At 44.0% G+C, this 21,595-nt stretch overlaps 1 protein-coding gene and 1 long non-coding RNA gene across 3 annotated transcripts in view; both read left to right on the forward strand.

The window, feature by feature from the left end:
- LOC143354071 (uncharacterized) overlaps nt 1–21,595 on the forward strand; it is a 198,565-nt gene that overhangs the window by 149,546 nt on the left and 27,424 nt on the right. The gene's annotated exons all lie outside the window — the stretch shown is intronic.
- The window catches only part of LOC143353210 (neuroendocrine convertase 1), a 35,860-nt gene that overhangs the window by 3,052 nt on the left and 11,213 nt on the right, over nt 1–21,595 (forward strand). The window contains exons 3-9 of the mRNA XM_076786401.1: nt 1,256–1,421; nt 18,707–18,811; nt 18,887–19,111; nt 19,270–19,416; nt 19,564–19,630; nt 19,944–20,215; nt 20,918–21,130. Of these exons, the coding sequence (XP_076642516.1) occupies nt 1,256–1,421; nt 18,707–18,811; nt 18,887–19,111; nt 19,270–19,416; nt 19,564–19,630; nt 19,944–20,215; nt 20,918–21,130 (1,195 nt within the window). The remainder of the gene's footprint in view (nt 1–1,255; nt 1,422–18,706; nt 18,812–18,886; nt 19,112–19,269; nt 19,417–19,563; nt 19,631–19,943; nt 20,216–20,917; nt 21,131–21,595) is intronic.

Genomic DNA, 21,595 nt, shown 5'->3' on the forward strand with positions numbered 1-21,595 from the left:
CGTGATTGCGCGACACGACAATTATGCGTTCAGAATGCAGCTAGACGTGAATAACTTTGAATATCAAAAGTTGGCGTGAATTTGAAGAAGACAACAAGAGGCGTCACGTATTCTCTTCGGTCTCATCTTCGTCGCGAGATAAAGCTAAGAACGACGAGATCCAAACAAAGTAAAGTCGAATACATGCGAATGAAATCTGGCGCCTCTGAAGGAGAATTAGAGTGAATGCCAGCGCGTGATATTTGTAGCTTTATTCTCGATAAAACAATCATTTGATGTTTTACTATTGCGTCAATTTGGCACAAGAGAGACGCATCAAGTTGCACGAAGCGGACAATTAAAATCGCTATTTTCTTCTCGTCGCTTCGGGCACAATCAATCATCCGTTATAGGAATATTAACACAAATTCGATTATCAAGCCACTAATGAAATAGATTAATGCTTGTACGAAGCATAGAATTCACGCGGCTGTCAACGTGCTAATAATCTTTTCCTGCTCGCCCTGATCCTGGTAAATTATTTAATGAAACCAAACCTGATAAATCAACGCTCTGTCCTCAATATGTAGCTTTCTTTGCAGCAGAGGTATACAAATTATTTTGATTCTACCATTTTATTTACGAACATCGATCTGTACTAATTCGACACGATTTTCTTGGTCGGTGATACCTGTACCTTTTGGGGGTCTTGTTGCATCTGGAAGTACCTTGATCTGAGGTAAAGAATGGCAATTCAATCTGGGGAAATAATTACGCAGACGGTTGACGCGTCAGTCCCACGCGTTAATTCGCGGACTTTAGGAAAAAAATCTGGCGCGACAGTGACGAAGTAACAGGGGGAACATCAATCTTCATAGTAGCAGCGTCTCGTTGGCATTATTCGCATGAGCGACCTTCTCCCAGCGTCGACGGCAGGCACGGTGGGGACGGCGTGAACCCCTCTACGAGCAAAAAGGAGCCTCGGCAGCTAATTGTCACACGCTGGCCGATCACTTGTCACTCGGGATCCAATAGTCACAGCGCGAGCTCCATCCAAGGGATCGTCCTTCCAATCACGTAGCGAAGACATCGCGTGCAACCGAACCTCGGAACAGAAAAACGGGCACCGACAGTGAACAATTCGTATAGTCGCTGTTAATTACGTTGCTCACCTGGTCGAATCGAATTTGTCGGACCGTGGCGATGCGTTGGTACGTGGACCGCGCCCGTGGAAATCTTCGTTTGCACGTAACAGTGAGTGGATTCTTGTTCGCAGTGAACATTTCTGGCTCGTTGTTACCTGGATCCTTGTCAACGGATTCATGGTCATCGATGCGGGACGTCAACGTGATCATCAAGAAGAATGGGTCGTCAGGCTTGAAGGCGGGCCTAGAGTTTCGTCGCTTTTGGCACTGCAGTCCGGGTACAGATATCTTGGACCGGTAAGTGCTCCTTTCCTGGACACTGAAAGCAGAAAATCAGTGTTCGCTCGCGTTTCTCGTGAGAATAGTGAATGCAATTTCATTTCGAAGAAATATTTCAACTCACGAGTAGAAATATAATTTCATACTTACGGGAATCGAGACAGCTGTGATCGGACGTATACAGTACAAACGGGAAACCAGTGAATTTTAAAGAGGATGGTAATTTGAAAATTATCGATGTTATTTAGTCTCATCGTTGTCTGCAAGAGAATTCAGATAGCCACAGGCAGACACAGTTTACCGAAGCAACAAGGCGTTGAATTGTTACAGCAATTTTCGGTCAAAGATTTGCTAAATTCGGTCTTGAAATGATGCGACTATTTTTAAGGGAATTCAGTCAGTCATGGTCAGACAACTAGCGAACGCAGAGGGTCACTGAACGGGCGGTGCAATTTAGCTTCGAAGATTTACTAAATTCGAGATCAAAATACGTCTGTATTTTTAAGGGAACTCCGACAGCCATGGCCATACGTAAAGTGAATAAAAGGAATCACCGTTCTGCTGGTACAATTTCAATTCCGCAAATTTCGTAAATCCACAACCGAAACGGTGCCTCTGTTTTAAAGAAATTCGGACAGCCTTGTTGAATGAATTGCTGCTAAAACTGTATCTAATGCTGACTAAGTAGAAACAGTAAGTAACGAACAGACACGTCGGCCAACTCCCATCGAATCTCGTTGCCAAAGTTGAAGCCGCGAAAGGGAAAGAAGAGCCACAAGAATGTTTTCTTCAGAGTCTGCAACTCATTGTAGACGCAATGCTTTTTGAGCTGGGCCGACAGTTTGACGACACTTTCCAGAAAAAAAAATGGCGATCCTCTCGGCGCGGAACGGTCCCCGGTAACCCATGGAATAAGTTTGTCAACGTAGCACACAGCTCCGCGAACAGAAGCACCGCGAGACACAATTAAAACTTGAACAACTGCTTAATAACTTATTGTTAGCCACTTGTGCAACGTCCAATTCCAGTTTAACTCCGGCCGGAGCATTCACAGTATCGCGACTTAACTTTTGTGTTTATCTCAGACAGAAGTAGAGGCGAACGAAGTGAAGTTCGCCCCGGGCCAGGGCGCCGAGCGAAAGGAAAATTTATCGCAACAGAAGGAAAATTATTTCGCGAAACATCGACGCCGCGCCGTGACCCGCGTCTATTTTCCACGTGGAAAGCGTGTTCGTGCTCCGGCGAAACCGGCGGCGTGGATTCGCCGGAATTCGAGGCACGAATCGCCGAATAAGTGAAGCGTCGGGGGACAGGATTAAAATTTGAATGTCGGACGTGTTCCATTAACATTTTAATAAGAGACTTGTCGGACACCAGATGCGATGCCCGACGAGGTGTTTCCATGTCTGATAATCCACGACGAGTCACTCTAATCTCAAGTGTTCGTTAAACAAGCCGGGGGAAAGCGTCCGGTCGATTTCAGCCGTGACGCAAACACTGATCGCCGAGAGCTGCGAAGCGCCCTGTTACCATGGAACGCCACGAATCCCAGTACCAACACCAGACACGGGACACGCGGCATGAAAAACCCTACCGCCCCCGCAAAAAAACAATCGCTGCAACTGCCCGACGGTCACGAATCCGCGTTTACGTAAGCGCGCGTTATATACTTGCCGCAAAAAATTGCACTTGCAAGCGACTAACCTTTTGTTGCACAAAATTTAATTACCCATGAATTGCAACATAGACGTTACTGGCGAGATCTATAAACATGAGCGTTCACAATGGACTCGAGGAGATTCCGGAAAATTCTGACAATCTCTGATGAGCTCTAGAACCTTTCAGAAAATTCTGAGCGACCCTTTCTGAGTGACCATGAGTTGATGGGCTCTAGGGCCTTTCAGAAAATGTTAGGCGTTTATGATCGACCCAAGAAGCTTCCAAAAAAATATGGAAGACTTCTCTATCTGTTTGAGCTGTTGCGAGACAAGAGGTTATTTTGTATAAAATCTAATGCTAGCTGTATTAGCGAAAGATTAAGACGTTTACACGAACAGAATCGCGGCTGTGTTGTTACACACCGGCGCGGCCGCTTCTTTACGACCGAAAATAAAAGTTTTCGCTCGATCAATTACATCAGGATCGGACAACAGCGATGCAGGGGTTGAGAACGGCGAAACGATTGGCTAAAACATCATCGCGTCGAGAAGCGAGGGTAGCAAAGGGGGTAAGGACGAGGCCGGGGAGGTTTGATATCTTTGGTCGACGGGCGTTTTCTCTCGCGCGACTTGATCTCAAGGCGGAACTCGTTTTGCAAAGTGCACGAGCCAAGAGAGATCCGGCCGATGTTTAAGGTGAATCCCGGGGTTGGAAACGGAGGGAGAGAATGGCTGGAACGAGCGATCAAATGGTTCGTGAGGCTTGCTTACCGAGATAATCTCTTTGCAGCGATCCGTGCGCCCCGGGGGAAACGATTTGGCCGCACTTTTTCGACGGTTCCCTGGTACATTCGCGTCCCACCGCCAAGCCGGTTCCAGGATCTCTTCCCCGAATGCTTCAGATACGTTTACGCTCTCGCGCAGATTTACCGAGCCGAGCTCGGGACCGGCGGCCTTGGAAAAATGTACCTCGCGCGTTCAAAGAGAGGACGAAGGGGCAAAGAATCCCGACTGGGGACCCCTTTCCACCGAGCAGTTCCACGAGGCCACAAAGCGGAAACTCCTACCGGGGAAATGGAAACGCGACCGTGATCTTCGAATAACGATGAATTCCCGCACGACGTGTCGCCTCGCGTCTTCTCGGAAGTATGGGGCCGAGTTCCTAGATACTCGTGAATTAAGCTCCAGACTACCCTCTTCAACTCCACCCACTTCTGAATCGTTTCAGATTACTTGCCGATTTTTGGCAGCGTGATATTTGTCGTGGCAGGAGTCTTAGTCTGACTTAAATTTCTATTCAGCTTATTTTTTTAGAAGATGTGGATTTCCTCTATTTCCATGCGAAGAATTGTATTTATATTCTACATTCTTCTACGTGTTGTTTGTTTGAAGTCTAGAACTCCGGAGTCCGCCTGTTATTAACACCTAAGGGAATTCAGACGACCACAGACAGACACCGAGTCCAGCAGAAATTGAATTATCGGTACAATCGAAGAATGACTACATTGATAGTTAAAAGGGTGCAATTATCTGTAAGAGAATTCAGCCATCCGTAGTCAGACACACGGTGAATACAAGAGGTCATTGAAATCTTGGTACGATTTAATTTGAAAAAATTATTTAACTCGGGAGCGAAAGTGTAACTTTATTTTTAAGGGGATTCAGCCAGCTATGGTCAGACGAACAGCATACAGTAAACTAGTTCCATTCGAATGGGACTCGCGATCGAAGATAGCAAACTTGTAGTACAATTGGCATAAAAATTTGTCATCAAACGACTATGAAATGGTACACAGATTTAACAGGAAGCCACAGAAATGAGGCAAGTAAACATTTTTCTAAAAACATGCTTGTACCAATCACCGTACCCACGAGAAACTTACTATGGCCAGGCAAAGAATATGAAACCTTTGATACCTTTGTCCGGAAGAAGGGAAGCATCCCCAAGTACTTCCACTATTTGAATATAGTTGAACGTAGCAAACCTTATGGCCGCAATTGCCGTAATCGCTTTGGTGCGTGCAGAAGTGACGCGTGTTTTCAGAACATCAGCCCGAGCATAGTGGGATCGGGCAACGCAGCATAATTACGCTAGCCGAGTGGCTCTCCTTTTTCAACCGTTTCACCTGGCCGCCCCCGCAGTCGAGCACCGTGGCTCTACGGTCGCGAAACTGCATTCCCCTGCAGCTGCAGCCGACTGACGCAGTTCCAGCTGCACAGGGAGCCTCGCGGCCGACCGCAATCCGCGCCGAGCGCGATTCTCCGGGCCCTAGGCTCGACCGTATATTTCACAGTCAGCTCGTGTAATTATTTCGTGTAATTAAGCTCACGTGGCCGGTCTGGAAGGGCGTCTACCCTCTTCCCGGCAACACCTCTGCCGTTTTATCGCTCGGTGAGCTCCCCACGTAACAGTGCGGCCATTGATAACTGTTATCTATAAACGTCGGCAATATCAAAATGTTCTGAACATATATCAGTACGTCGATAATATCGATTTTATGCATTTATGACAAAAATGAATTAATGAAGTGCGTAATAGTGAAAACATTTGATGCATTTGAAAACAATGCTGTATTGTTTTCGGATCAACGAAATCTGTATCTGTATCTTGCAATTAACACATAGGAAATTTTTATTTTCCATTAAAATCCGCAACCTAGTTATGACGAGCAAATACGCTTAGTATATTGTATGAATATAACATATACAGATGTAGTTCTCTGGCTTAATTTTCTTTTTACCTGTTAAAATTTATAATTCACATTTTGTCTGATGCGAGATTGCACCCGGTATTTAATATTATATTCCATACCTTTTTATCAACATTTCTCCACACACGTTCAATTATTCATTGTTAACAATATTTTCACGGTTGCTTGACTGTATATCGGAAATATTTCGATTAATGTCGGACTGGTAATATTAAATTCCGTTTGACAATGTACATCAGTGCCTTGTCGAGCACATGCGGCAAATGGAAGACAATTTTCCAAAACAGGACATTCTTTTAAAAATTCAGAGAAAATTTCGAATGTTCCAATGTTTATTTTACTTTAGTACAATGTGTGGTGTCTGACAGGTTCCAACAAAAATTAATTAATTAATGCGTTGCATGACAGCTTACTTTACATTGTCGATTGATATCGCCAAGTATCAATAACAATAATAATCAGCAGTCACGTTGAAGATGCAATAAATCGGTTTTTATAAACGATACACTGATCGCAAACGGTCAGGTCTTTTCGTGACAAGGTATAGTGATTAATAAAAAAAGACACTCTGAGAACGTCGATTTGGCAGAGAATCGTAAGTGTCAGGCACTACTGTACTTCTCCAGCTAGCGGTCGTAAATTACAGCTAATAGGTCTCCCGATTTGAAACGGGGATGAGTCGGAAAGATAACTCAATCCGGAAACATTTTCTGAACGGACTCTTACCGGCCTTGCCAAATCGTGTATCGCGGCTGCACGTCCCACTTGTGATTAATATTGTTATGATCGGACCATTTCCTGTGACGTGATTTATCGAATCCAGCGATTGGAGCAATGCTATCACCGGACTGTTGATCTCTATGAACATTTCAATTCAATTACTATTGAATTCTAGTGAATTCCTAACATTAAAACATGGTCTTTCGGAATTTTCTCGCCGAAATCTACAGGATTACATAAAAAGAATAAAAACTTTCTGGTTTCCTGAGGTAAAGTTTAGCCAAATTGTGTGCTTATGTTCTTATTATTATCAAATCAACGACTTTGAATATTTCATTTGATTCTCGCATACTCCATAAAACATTTGATTTCTTCGTATTCGCGATATAAGATGAATTTCATTGAACTGTGACAATACAAATGAAACATAACTTGTCTGAAAGTATAAAGCAAAAATCGTTTGTACAACCATTCCTAAGAAGCTTGTGAAGCTGAATGAACAGTATGTACTTTCGTCTCGTCCGCAAAAAATGCAAACAGTCGGGAAAATAGTAAGAGTGCCATCTTCGAAGCTTTTTCTAGAATCATGCCGGCAGACAATCAGCATCTTCCGCGTCCCAATAAGTGGATAAGGTAATTCTTAATGGAGTCCCGCTCAACTTGAGAATCACCCGAAACGCGAAAAGGGTGCACGGGGGAAAAAGGTGTTGGTATTAATGGGTAGTTTAGAGGGGCGGAATATTAATATCCGTTAAAGAGTTAACCACTGGAGGATTAGAGCCGCGATACCGGCGCGTTAGAGGAGCAATCTGTAAAGACGATCCCGTTGAATGGGCGCCGGGTTTTTCAGAGTTCCGAGTAATCCGGCGTTTATTTAAGGGCGCGCGGGGCGGCAGATGGGAGCGGCGTGGCGCGCAGAAAATCCGATAAGCAAGCTGATTACCCGTAGTGAAACTTCTGAACGTCTGGGTTGCTCCGGTTTATCATATATCTTGGCGTGTAGCCCTATATTATAAAGGCACGAGATTGCTCAATCAAGCTTGGCCCCCCCGGGCAAATTGAAATCCAGTTATCGAGAACCCAGCATTAATTTCCTGAACGGCGGGTCGCGCTGCGTTTTCTTTATTCACCCCCCCCCCCCCCCCTCACGTATATAGAGCCGTTATGGCGCCGAGGGAATCGTATAAAGAGGCAATACTATTGACATTAAATCAGCCCTAACGAGTTTTGTGCGCTCGAGGAACGCGAGCAACTTCGCCGGAACTAACGCGAAAAATTGGCCGGGGGCTTTATTAATATTTAATCCGGAATCTATTTATTTACAAGGAAATTGGCTACGGTGGAAATCGAGGTGGAAAGAGAAAGAGAGGTAGAGAGAAGTAGGTGAACCAGAGGCACGACAATAAACAAATTTCATCAAAATTTCTGCATCCATATTCATGGCCGCATTGAGAACGTTCGCTCATCTTTTATTCACGAAGCGGACAATGTAACTGCGTCCCTAATACGGCCGCAGATGCCGAAGAGACGATTCCTTGATCTTCTTAACGTGACATATGATGTCCCCGGCCGCGCCATTGTATTATAGTTCTAGCTGTTAAAGCCGCGCGCGCCGGAATATTCATGAATAATTGCCCGCAATGATCGCAATCGACGAAACGAAAAGCGGGAACCGCGACCTGGGTCGAAAAAATTTGAACGGCGGGTCAAGAATTTGCATTCTAGAAACATTTTTCCGAGCCATCGCAAACGTTTGCATCGGCAACAAGCTGGCAGAAGCTTTGCTAGCGTCGCATTCCCGTTGGAAATCCTCTGAAGACAATATCTCGCCTATACAAAAAAAAAAAGAATAAATAAATTCTTGCGGCACAAAAAATGCAATGAACGAACGCGAATAACGAAAGTTGACTGACTAGGCTATTTCGAAATTCATTGTGCAACGATTCGCACTGCGGAATAATTTATTCGAAGCGAAGATAAGTCAAAATTCCCAGTTTAAAAAATTAGTACGTTCCGACAGTTTTCCAAATCTTTTCTTATCGAGCAGAAACATTGTGATTTTGATCGCTTTTACCGACGGGCCGTATGAAATATCGAGGCTTATCTCGGAGGGTGTGGAGATCGGATATCGAGGTCTGCACGGACCAAGATTAAACCTTTTCGAAGGTCGGCCAGCTAACGAAGGCGAGAGGCAGGCAGCAGGTCGCTGTGACATCTGTCAACCCCCGTAACGGGGCAAGTTCATTATGGCGTTCAGCAGAGCGCCCACGTCATTTATTTCAATTACTGCCAAACGCTAAAGCTGAATCGGCAGACCACGGCCTCGATCATTTACAAACGTCATTAATGGCCGCCGTTTGTCGGGAAGACGCTGAAAGTGTCAGAGTCATGGTATCTGCGGTGCTAACGGAGTTTCTGCAACTTCCTGGTCAACCGGATGCCCGGAAAAGATACTTCGAACAACGCTTACACAGTGCAAACACACCTCATTTACGCGACTAATCTCTCGCTCAATTAACGATGGCGATTTTATCGGGATTTTTGTCTCGTTTCTTTCGATTTCATTGTTCCTGAATTCTTCAACCCTCCATTGATGGCTACGTTCGAATTGATTTAATATGGTGGATGAAATAGTAACGCTGTGATTTAATTTGTAATAAATGTAAGTAAATTATCACTCGTTTGACAGAAATTTTCTAAAAATGACTTCGAACCTGAATCTGTCAATATATTCAATGTCAAATATAATTTTTGGATTTTATTTATAGGTATCTGTAGGTTTCGTTGTCGAACAAATGACTGGATGGCTTCCACGCTTTATATTACTGCATTTATCTCACAAAGAAAAATCACAGATTTAATGTAGGATCGTTCTCTTTTGTGCCAAAGTTCTTTATTAAAATTTCGAATTAAAATTGTGATAGGAGTAAATGAATTTATCGGACCGCGATGCCAGAGTAAAAATATGCTACTGCTCAGTTTTGAGCACACGGTTAGCGGGAAGGATTACGGTAATATTTCAACGGCGGACGGTGCGTAATTTTCAGTTTGGCGAGTTAATATTTTTGCGCAGTTATAGAAGGCTTTTAATTCGACGTGTCCAATGATCGGTAAAAAAATGTATATTTGATTCGGAACGCGTGTGCCCGGGCGATTTTATTTCGTTTCCGGAAATGTTATTAACGGTACGGTGTACCGATTTATTTCCATGGCGTTGGTTTCCGGAAGATTGATGCGTGACGACGTTATTATTGGCTCCGCGAGTTTTCCCAAACGATATTGCCGCGAAATCAGGTACTAGTTTACGCGCACACTTACGGGTAGCGCCGCGTGTCAGCCACATAATTCCGGTACATAACATAATCGATGCAGCACTAATAGGTTCAAGAGTTAAGTGAGATCGAGTGCATGAAACTAGTCGAGGAGGGAGGGGGGAGGGCCCCCGCCACTCTCTTTGACCAAATTCACGTGACGTCGGTTACGGCGTTGATTTCAATTAAAACTTTGACTTTGACGTTCGGGCTTGACGTGGCATAGTTCCAAAGATTGGTCCTACTGATTCAATTTTCGGCGCATTACACGTCCGCCGTGTGCGCTGACTGTGCAAACAACGGTACGTCAAGCATACCATTCGATGCCGATACCTGTTCCCAACAGGTGCAATAAAGTGACAATACCTTTCCAATAATAACCAATTAATGGTATCTACGACCCTTAATGGAAACTACCAACGTACACTGTAAACCATAATGTCCTCGATCAGGAAGTGATCTAATCGTGGTTTCGCGCATGGTGCAACGGATTGCGAAGTTTCGGGAATTAATAGCGATCGTGCAGCATCGACAGAAGAAGTTCCAGCCCCTTACCTCGGTACTGAAAAGCTGCATAAATGTAGAAGTCATTGAAACAAGTATGCGATCCTTGCTTCAAGTATACAATTCACTTATTTTTCTTTTCCCTTCGATGCAACGTTCTGATGATTTTTAGCTTGATTCAGAGATAAATTCAGGGGTTCCGAGCAATGATCTTTAGCTGGTTCGCACGCGAGCATCCCTTTCACGGGCCGAGGAACGCTCGCCTCGCGAGAGACGCAGGAAATTCCACAAATTTCGTAGTGCCTGCAGAGGGGTCGCGTGATTAGTCTCTCCCGTGCGATAATCGCTTGTGTATCGTTTAACGTCGTTGCGGTTCCCGACTGGAAACGCTTCGGCGAGCAGCGGCGAGGTGCGTGTTGCACGAGATTACGCGTCGCCTGCCACGTGCGGACTGCGGATTCAATTATATACACCGAGAGCACATCCTACCACTCTGTTCGTGTCCTCTGACAAAAGATCGCGGAGCACGGCCGATTCGCAAAACGACCGGCAACAACGTGGTTATGTATGCCATCATACAAACTGGTTAAACTTCACCTTGACAACCCAGAAATTTTTAACTTTTCGCTATATAATCCTGTACATCTCCACGGGAAAATGCCGAAAATCGAAGTTTCAAAGGGAGGAATTCACTGATTCAAAATTTATGCGTGTTTAAACTGACGTTGAAGCAGAATTTGCTGATTGAAAGTGTAAAGCCAGATGAATCGTTATCCCGGTATCATTAATAGAACTACGCACGTTCCGAGGGGCTATCAAGTATTCAAAACCCGACGCTCGGAAGACGCCGAGTAACAGGAGAGGCAAAAATTGATACTATTTCAGTTGCGAAGCTATTCAGGATCGATTCTATGGCGCGAAGCCCGTTCTATGGTGCTGAGGGCAACCAGGCACGAACACGTGGAAACGTGCCTTTGTGCCGCATAGAATGTAGACGTTAGGATTTTCATTGGAATCTGACGACGCCTGCGGGAGCTTACTGCCGTGGGATTACGAGAGACAGTTGAAAATCCGATCAAAACAAATGGACTGCGAAAATACTCAGCCCCCCCCCCCCCCCCCCCCTCTCCCCTTGTGGCATCCTGACCAATCGTTCGACTGTTACAAATCGCAGTCGGGTTGGCCCCAGGTCGCGCATACTTTTTCCAGTGGAAAAAGAGAATGAGAGAGGATCGCGAGAGTAGGGCAGCGTTCTGATAAGACGGGGCCCGCTGATTGCGAAGTAATGAGCAGCCCCGTGATTTCTCGCGTTCCCTATCTGAAAGCCCCGTTCTCACGTACGTAGCAGTTACCGACTGGGAACAGTTAACAAACAGGGGAGAGAGCTCGTCTCAAGGGTAGTTCTGGACAGTGGAGCCACACGATTGCCACCGGGACGAAGGGAATGGAGCCATTATCACGTAACAGACGGATTCGAGTTTCAAGTATTCCCGCGTTGAATTTAAGACAAGCCACGACAACGTGACCCCTACCCGAAGACAAAGACAGTAGACTTTGACGTGGAATCGGTCTGAAGGGGTTCTACTCACTTTCTGTAACCCCCCCCCCCCCAAGTCTCTTAAGGGGATTACTCCCGTAAACCAAAAAAATTGATTAATATTTTAACATTTTGGGGGAGAGGGGGACAAGATCTAGAAAATAAATTTTGTATTCTTCGTTTTGTCACTATTAAAAGATGCCACACAATCTTTGTTGTTCTGTAGCAATCATTAGACCTTTAAAAACTCTTTTACCGTTGAAGTTGAATAGTTTCTGCTGGGATTATGCAAAAAATCTGAATTACGGAAATTAGACAAGCTTCACGCTTTCAGAGCAAACATTAACTTTCTCGTTTGAAAGATTGGGTTTACGTGAATTGAAAAGAATATTAACGTTTCCCCACTAAAGTGCACTGCTCATACGATCACGTGCATACTGGATTTTCCAAATGCGTGCGCTGCTCCGTTTCATACACCGAAATTTCTGGTTCCCCAACTTCAATTCCTTTCGAAATACAACCAACAGGAAAATAAAATACCCGTGCCAATTTTGAAAACATTGGACGAACAATTTGCACACAGTCGATCGGAAAAACGCGTCGAATGACGCAATTGCGGGACAAAAGCTAGCATCTACGTTAAACCGGACAAAATAAAACCGATCAAACGACGCATACTGTCCGCCATTAGAATAGAAACACAGCGGCGTATCCGTTACAACCGCGTCAAACGGCGGAACAAAGCCCGGTCCATAAATCTCCTTACATGTCGGCGAAATTATTTGCCGGGCCCGAACGGTCACGGATGTACATCGCGAGATCGACTTCCTGGTGCGTCCCGGGGGTGGTGTCGCGATAAAATCGGCCAGCGCCCGGGTACAAAAATCGGTAGCTGCTTACGCGTCCGTCCCCGTCGATCGTTTGTCGAAAAACGGGTTGGGAAAAACGATGGGGGAATGGGGACGGAAAAATAGAACGACAAAACGAAATAGCAAAACGAGTGGGGGGAGGGGGGGGCGAGGTGAACAAAAAAAAACCGCACACACACACATAGGGGGAGGTGGAGGGGGAGAGAATGCCGTTGTATCGGAGGCGAGGATATTCAGTCGTTTATCGTTCGGTTCGACGGCGCGGCGATCGAATTCATTCCCCCTGGCTGAATACATTGCAAATATAATGGATACAGGATTATAGGGTTTTTGTTTCGTGAACGAGACCGGGTGGGAAGGGGGACCGCAGATGCGGGATTATTGTTTCATAACGGCCGCCGCGGATTTCTCCGGCCTTTGTTTTCCGCGTTGATGTGATTCGGGTGAAAATTGAGGTCACTCTTGAGCCTATCGGCCGGCCATGCGATATCCCCCGTATTAACGCGCGAGCATCCCGATCGACGACGCTTCTCCGATTCGCTCCGCGCCGATCTACACATACCAGTTTGCGCCGTTTTGCACACTTCCCGACGATTATATCGGCCCCGAAATCAGCCGCGTGTTATCGCGCCCGGGCCGACGCCGAACGCATTAAAATATCTTCGGCTCTTAATTAATGCGATACTTTGGCCACCGAGACTCTGGGAGCGAGGACAATAACCTAGGAAAATGCGCTTGCCATTTTGACGAGGAGGACCTGGGTAGATTTCTGGGTTCTTTAACGTTCTATTTTACAATGTTCTTAATTCTTTGTTCAGGACCTCAAGGTGTACGCTGAATATTGCCATTCTACGAAACCATTTTTACTGTACCATATGCTCGTTTGCATTTAATAGAACGCTAGAAATATAGGTCTGGTATGAGCGAAGACTTGTGGAAAACAGACGTGCAACTCCAAAGTCGAAAGTTTGATTTTTTCTTTTTTTTTTTTCGAAGATCAAGCATTCTGAGTAAAAAAACAAGGGACCTCGTTCGCTGTCTCATTGGGAAATATTATGAACGTTGTGGTACGTCTGTGCCGCTCTTTTGGATGGCAGAGTACTATAAAGAACAACTGCAGCAATAAAAGACGAAGAACTGTGAGACTCTCGTTGATGACAGTCGACGGCATCACGCTGTCTTGGTTTTCTGAACAGCGGAAGAGGAGCAAGAAGGTTCAATTTACTGGCGAGTAAAACTTGGACAGCGCAGACTTAGGATATAGTTGCGGATTCAATTTTCAGCAGAAAAGTTTCCGTAAAGGTGCATTATGTTGCATGATAGGGTGCTTGAGAGAATGGAAAGTTTCTCGATAACCATTTGATTTAACTTGTTTGTGTACGGGGAACTTAATATCGCTTTTTGAATAAATAATGGCGCGGGACACGCCGCTGACAGATTCGATAAATGTTACATGTACCATTAATATTCCGACGGTGTATCAAAACGAATAACTTCTTTCAAAACAGACGAAAACGTTGTAAAATGCAATCTTTAGCTTCTTCCTTGATCTTGACCAAACACGATACTTTTAGACATTTTCTATACCAAATAAGATGCTTTGATTTTTCGTGACTGTTACGAGCACTTGTGTGCCAGCTGCGTGCTGAACAGTCTCCTTATATTAATGTATGCCACTGTTAGTGTAACGAAAGAACATAGTGGAAACGAATAAGTAGAAAAATAATGAGACGTACGGCAAACAGTGGAAGGCAAAAAATAATCGAGTGAAGATCAAACAGCACACAATCGGTATAGTCTTGTTAAAGCACCTCGTGCATGCATGGTGGAATACTAATGAGAGTCACAGTAAGACATAAAAGAGGAACGAAACGAAATAAGTGAAATAAAACTGAAACGTGTGGAAAGCAAAGGGAATACACAGCTAGAAATGATCATACGAATAACAAATAGAATACGATCGAGATAATATTGTTAGTATGAATGCGCTTTGTGTATGCATCTCAGAATGCTGATGTCATAAAAAGATGCAGGAAAAGGAGTAGAATAAAAGTGGAACGCGTGGAAAGCAAGGAAAATACGTCACTAAAAATAATCATACGAATAACAAATGGTACCTATTGTTAATACGAAAACACTTTGCGCACACAATTCTGAATGCTAATATCCGGAAAGGATAAAGAAAAACCAGAAAGAGAAGGTGTGAAATAAAAGTGGAACGTGTGGGAAGCAAGGGAAATACAGCAGTAGAAATAATCGTACGAAAATCGAATAGAACAGGATCGGCACGATATTGTTAATACGCGCGGACTATGAAAGAAATAGAATTCGCGGTAACCAGTGAACCGAATCATTTTTACGACCCGTATCCTACGGTGCAGCCGAGTAAACGTAGAATTGATCCAAAGGGATAGAACGGGATATCGTGTTACGAAGACGGAGAGGAGATATGCATCGGGTTGCACAGAGACAGCGGCATTACGCTTTACGTGCTGCTGGTAATGTACGGACGACTGTGACATACACTGGGTGTCCAACAAAGATAGCCGGAAAAGAGCTCAACTGCGGCAAAAAATTACTTTGACACGTCCCATCTCCTCCATTTTGCGGTTGAATATATATACATATACATAAAATAAAGTCGCTCGCAGAAAAACGCATCAGCGCCGCACTGTGCCACGCGTCATGCAACGGAAATGAAAATAAACACCCGTCGGGACTGTGTATATCTTTATGCAAATTAAAATGTTGTATCTCTTTCTGAGCTGCCGAAATTAAACAGCGACTTTTCCTCGGGGAGACGAATTTTATATACTTTGTTGAACATTCATTAAAATTCCCGTGCACTAACTCCGATCCGTTATTACCAAATCCCCGACGAAATTTATCCGCGAAAATTGCCAAAGAAATGGCGAGACTAGATGAAAGGAATTTTTTAACATTATTGTCGTCGCCGCGAGCAGAGCACCTGCGATTCTTCGCTGTACTGGCCACATACACTACCGTGTAAACGTGGATGTAAATGTGGACAGTTGTAATTTTTTTAGAAGCGATGGCATGTATTTATTCTATTGAACAGTGCTTATCAGCACATTCGGTTATGTGTGAACCGTTAAATGCAAAAATGCTACAAATCGGAACAGTCACTTATTACCGAGGGTTCTATGCAAGCCACTGTAAAATTATGTTATAATTATTTTATTCATTGACGAGTCAACCCTAGAGACATGATATTAACCCTTTCAAGACGGTATTAAACACTAAACACAACCGAACGGACTGGTACATATTAAAACCACCAATAATGCAAAACAGAAGAGTCAGTCTTTTTCAAAGCACTGATGGTACATATGAGTACCAATCGGCTCGAAAGGGTTAAATAAAGCAGACAAATATTAACCAATTTTACAGTAAATGGCTCACGTATTTACTAACACGTGTGCGGACTATTTTTGACGGTTGGGAGGATTGTTTTTCGGATATACAGGGTGTCCGGGTTTTACCGGCCAAACTACAGGAACATGTTCTACAAGTAGAAATAAGAAAAAAATGTTAGTTGAAGTTCGGTTAGAAACGCTTTATTACAATGTTATAAACAAATGAAATTGAATTTGACAACGGTGGATTTTTCCGTACACGAAATGAATATCAGCGTAATCCTCATTTGAAAAGACTCTTGGCATTTTCACCACGATTTCTTGATCTAACAAGTGTTGCGGTAAAAGTGACAGTGATGTTGAATCACTCCTAGGTAGTAAACATGATAACTATCGACGAATACGATAAGCATGTTCGACCTTTCATACTCTGCGAAGTAAAATCCGCCACTACCAAATTCAATTTCATTTGTTCATAACGTTGTAACGAAGCGTTTCTAACCGAACTTCAAATAACATTTTTTTTTTCAAATTTCCAATTGTAGAATACGCTCCCGTAGTTTGGCCGGGAAAACCCGGGAGAGCCGGTATATAAATTTTTCGTAAATAAAATTCAATTTTTCCATGGAAAAACGCCGGTCCTCTAAAGACTTCGTAACTATATTTAGGTGATCGTAATTAAGAAAGTAATCGAATACTTTCGAACGACAGTGTATGCGATGCACCATATCGCCGTCGCGAACGCATACACGCACAAACACACGCGCAATCGTCAATCAGAGTGGCCGGATCGATAGACTATCAGGAGCAGGCCAGTCGGAAAAGCCGAGTGTCAGGAGGTGGATCGAAATAAAAGGCACAAGGGCCGAGAGAGCCGGTCGTTACGGAAATATCGTGGCTTCTCCCATGAGTGACTCCGGCCAGGTGGTCCCCCGCCCATAGAAAACGGGCGACACATGCGGATGCCATACAAAAACGCGGTCGCCACGTGGCGTCGGATAATAATAACGTTACGATACTCCATTTTAGACGTACGATGGTCCCCCAAAAGCCTTCCCCCCTCCCTTCTCTCTCTTTCCAGGAACACGTGCGCGCGTTTCCTTTTCCAGCTCTCTCCCTCTCCGTCCCTCTCACTCTCTCTCTCTCTCTCTCTCTTGTAATCCACCGACGTTGGTACACCAACTGTCTCCTCGTAGTCTCCTGATCGAAGCGTCCCTTTCGATCGTTTGAAGGGCTGAAACCTGGCGTCGTCGTGTCTCACCCCCGACGCTTGAGCGGTAAGGGTGCTCGATTCGAGGGGACAAACTAACCCCGCAACAATCGAGCCTCGAATTGTCCGAATTCCCGTACGCTCCTCTGGAAGTCTCTTTGCGGGTCCTGGAATTTTCACAAGCTTTCCGCCTTTGTCTTTGCACCGCGGAAATTTCGCTGAATGTTCACAACATTAAACCATCAACGCGTCGATATCGAATGCTGTTATTTCGTGCGCTTCTTCGGCGCATACAATTGCCTCCAGAGGAATTTAATTTGACTCTTAACCCCTTGCACTAGGATTTATTTTACGTTGTTTCAGTGACTAGAACTTTTATGTAATTCGCAATTTTCTAAAAAAAAAGGACAACATTTATGTCTATTGCATGCCTATATGTTTTTCCATGGCTGTACATTAACAACGGCAAAATAGAATTGTATTTCGGTTTAAAGGAAATCAATAACATACCTACATATTTATTAGACTCTGTTCAGCATCTTCGGCACGAGTATGACTCGATATTGTAGGGCAAGGGGTTAACTCCTTGTCGTATGACTTCCTTTTAGCAGTTACGCTGATATTTTGTCCTTGATCATTCCATGAAAGAAAAAAGGAAATTTTTTACCAGCTGCATCCATCCATTTCGTTATTCTTCGAAGCTGCGCTGATTACAATTTCTTTGTCTTTAATCATTCCATAAAAGAACTCTTCCCAGCTGCAAAGATTATAATTTCGTTGTCTTCGATAATTGCATAAAAGAATAAGGAGTTATTTGTGTTTGCTGTACGACTACATTTACTTACCTTCAGCCATTTTGTAAAAGGGAAAAGAAGATTTATCGTATGTCTCCACTGATTTACTCTTCGCAGCTACAATGATTAAAATGGAACTTCGGAACTTTATTTCGACTTTCGAAAAAATTAATATTTAGTGAATTCTATTGAAAATATTCATCACGAGGCTGCACATTTTTGTGATGAATAGCTTCCAAAATAAAAATTGTCTGGTCAGTTGCAAGGAACGAGTATTAAACAGAAATGAATAAATAATTCACTATTACAATAAAAAATTATACACACCTGTGCATGTGACAAATGCGAAATGGACGCACAAATCCATTGTTCTGCAAGGGGTCAGAAAACAGCAAAAGAGTTGCAACTCCCAGTCACCGTTCGGAGCACTCGGAGCCGCAAAAGGGCGAGGAATCGGGAATCGCAAAGAGCATATTAATACGTCCCGCGTTCATTAAAATCTTGTTCGAGGAATGTTTGTGTTCCGCGATTCATCCCGTTGTAAACATGAAGGGGGTAGCTTTGGGGTTTGATATTACTTCTACGGTCTGTATGTGACGTCTGTTGACACAGGTCCTCGGATTCAAGGATACGTATGTGTGGTTGAAGGACGACAGACCCGGCCAGGAGAAGCGCGGAGGGTTCCGTTCGCCGAAAGCTCTGAACTCGAATGCCAAGGTACATACATTATTTCCATGTATCGAGAACCGCGTTTCGATTATCTTCTGACGAGACTTCCTCTTCGTTGAAAAGATCATTTGGGCGGATCAGCAGAGGGCGATCGAGCGACACAAACGGGGTTACGTGCCTCTGGCCAACTTCGAGTCGGAGAAACCTCTGATAAGGGAGAAGAGACTGGAATTGGATCGGTATCGATCGAACAACGTGGAGGACGATCAGGAGTTTCAGGATTATTTCGATTCGGAAGACTATGGCCGGATGTTCAACGACGAACTCTGGGGCCAAGAGTGGTACCTGGTAATGAACTTGTTATCTGAAAATTTGAAACGTGTCCTACGGGGTTGATTAATCGAAGGGGGTCGAGAATCGGTAACTGGGAGAGTTGATGGTAAAATTTTCGACTGTTGGTTTCTCGCTGTTCAGATAAGATCGCGCTGTTTTATCAACTGTTGTAGCAAGACACGAGGTCGAATAAAGCTCTCCCGAAGCTCGATTTGAATGTACTACCCTTGTATCGACTGGGGGTAACTGGTCGTGGCGTTAGGATTGCTGTTCTGGACGATGGGTTAGAGTATACCCACGATGATCTGAAGAATAACTATGTGAGTTTGTAGGAATTAGGGTTAGAGCTACCCCTGTTGTCTGACAGGTGACAGGGGATGTTATTTTGGGGGTGTACTTTCCCTTTGAACTCTCTGAAAATGATCGATTAATCCGGTCACTGTTTTATTCTGAATTTATTGATCCAGGATCCGGAGATTAGCTATGATGTGAATGAGGGTGATGACGACCCCCTTCCACGATATGAATTGTCAGGTAAATAGCAATAAAACATTCTTGCTATATTGAAAAAAATTAATTTATAGGGAAGAAGAAATTTCTATAAATATAAATTGAATCTATTAGCATCTGTTACGTGCACAAAGTAATTCATGGCACTTTCATTTGTTTCTTTTCAATAAAAGTCGTACTTCTCCACTTTAATCCCTTACAAATTCAGGGGAAGTTCGATAAATGTTAAATCCTGAAGTTTTATCGCGAAATGCCATGAATTCAAGATCGTAGTAAATTGCAATAAGTAGAAGTGGCGCATTATATTTTCGTATGTTGGATCGAATCCAACGCTTAGGGATGAACGGGCACGGGACAAGATGTGCAGGCGAAATCGCAATGGAGGCCAACAACCGGAAGTGTGGCGTAGGCGTCGCTTTCGAGGCTTCTGTCGGGGGGATCAAGCTTCTCGATGGCTTGGTGAACGATCGCGTCGAGGGAGAGGCTCTCGGTTTCAAACCGGAAGCTGTGGACATTTACACCGCCTCCTGGGGACCTGCAGACGATGGAAGAAGTTTGGAGGCTCCTGGGAGACTCGCAGCGGAGGCCCTCGAGCGTGGAATTGCCATGGTACGTATTCAGAAGTTGTGATAATCGCAAACATTATTAAAAGCTCTGTGTGCACAATTCACATGACATCCCGTTCTCTTTACGTGGAACACCAATGATCCGGAACTCAATTGTAAAGAAAAATTTATTGTGTATTGTTGTCTCAAGGAAATGAGAATTCTAATCGCAAAGAATTAACACTTCTAATTGCAAAGGCTAGTATTCACAATGTTAATTGTTTTTTCATTGTACTTGAAAAAAATCGGAGATCCTGCCACGAATAGCGAATCAAACCAAATTGCGAAGATGTTTAATTCCTAGATCGACCAATAAGCATACGAAACACTTCAACGAATGAAAATAAAGCAAACGTAATTTTACTAAAAACGAAACCCGCTCGGTTTTTGCATCAGCGTTTTCAATTAGCAGAATTTTCATCGAGGGATTGTTCCTTCCCAGGTAAGTCGATGAGCTTTCGGCGAGGCGAGCTTAAAATCTCGAGCGTTACCGTGGAAGATTAAATATGGATGAAGAATAAATCGTGCGCGATGTCGAAGAGCAGCTCCCGCTGCATATTTATACCGTGGGTGCATATTTATCCTGGCATGACGCGCCGCTGTTTCGCCGGATGCATCCTGAAAAATATCCAGCGAGAGTTAATATTTAAAAACATTCTGCCCGCGATGCGATTACATTATCGATTTTGTTGGTCGAACTGTGCAGGGGAGAGAAGGCCGGGGGAGCATTTACGTGTGGGCTTCCGGAAACGGGGGCTCGAAATCGGACGATTGCGGATGCGACGGCTACGTGGGAAGCATTTACACGGTCGCCGTTGGATCTGCCAGTCAGACGGGAAGGTTCCCTTGGTACGGAGAAAGTTGTCCAGCTACCATGGCCACGACCTATAGCAGCGGCGCTTATCACGATCAGATGATAGTGAGTGCCACAAAAATTCGTCTGATTTTCGTGATTCTTCAGGTGTTTCGAAAGTCTTTCTGCCTCCATTTTCGTTCATAAGAAGACATCCACATTTTCCTTTAAACCCTTAAGCCGCCTCTGACAAGTGACGAAATTACTTTTTCCATCGCCATTTTCCTTCAGCGCCCTTAAGTAAGTCGTCTCCGATGTGACAATATTATTTTTGTTTAGATCCCTTTCCCTTAGATCATATGGTGTGATTGCATAGGAAAATGATTTTAGTAGAAAGGGTTAGAACGGCTAGAAGGGTTAGAAGGGCTAGGGTTAGGGTTAGTGGGTTGCCACCCACTTGCCAAATCGATTACTTCCAAAAAATAAAGAGTAGAGACAATTGATGGAATACTATACATTCGTTATGAAGACTTCTTCCTTTTCATTTTTCTCATTCGGTGGTATTAAATTTAATTATTAAGGACATTTTTT

The sequence above is a fragment of the Halictus rubicundus genome, chromosome 1, assembly GCF_050948215.1.
Source record: "Halictus rubicundus isolate RS-2024b chromosome 1, iyHalRubi1_principal, whole genome shotgun sequence".
NCBI lineage: Eukaryota > Metazoa > Arthropoda > Insecta > Hymenoptera > Halictidae > Halictus > Halictus rubicundus.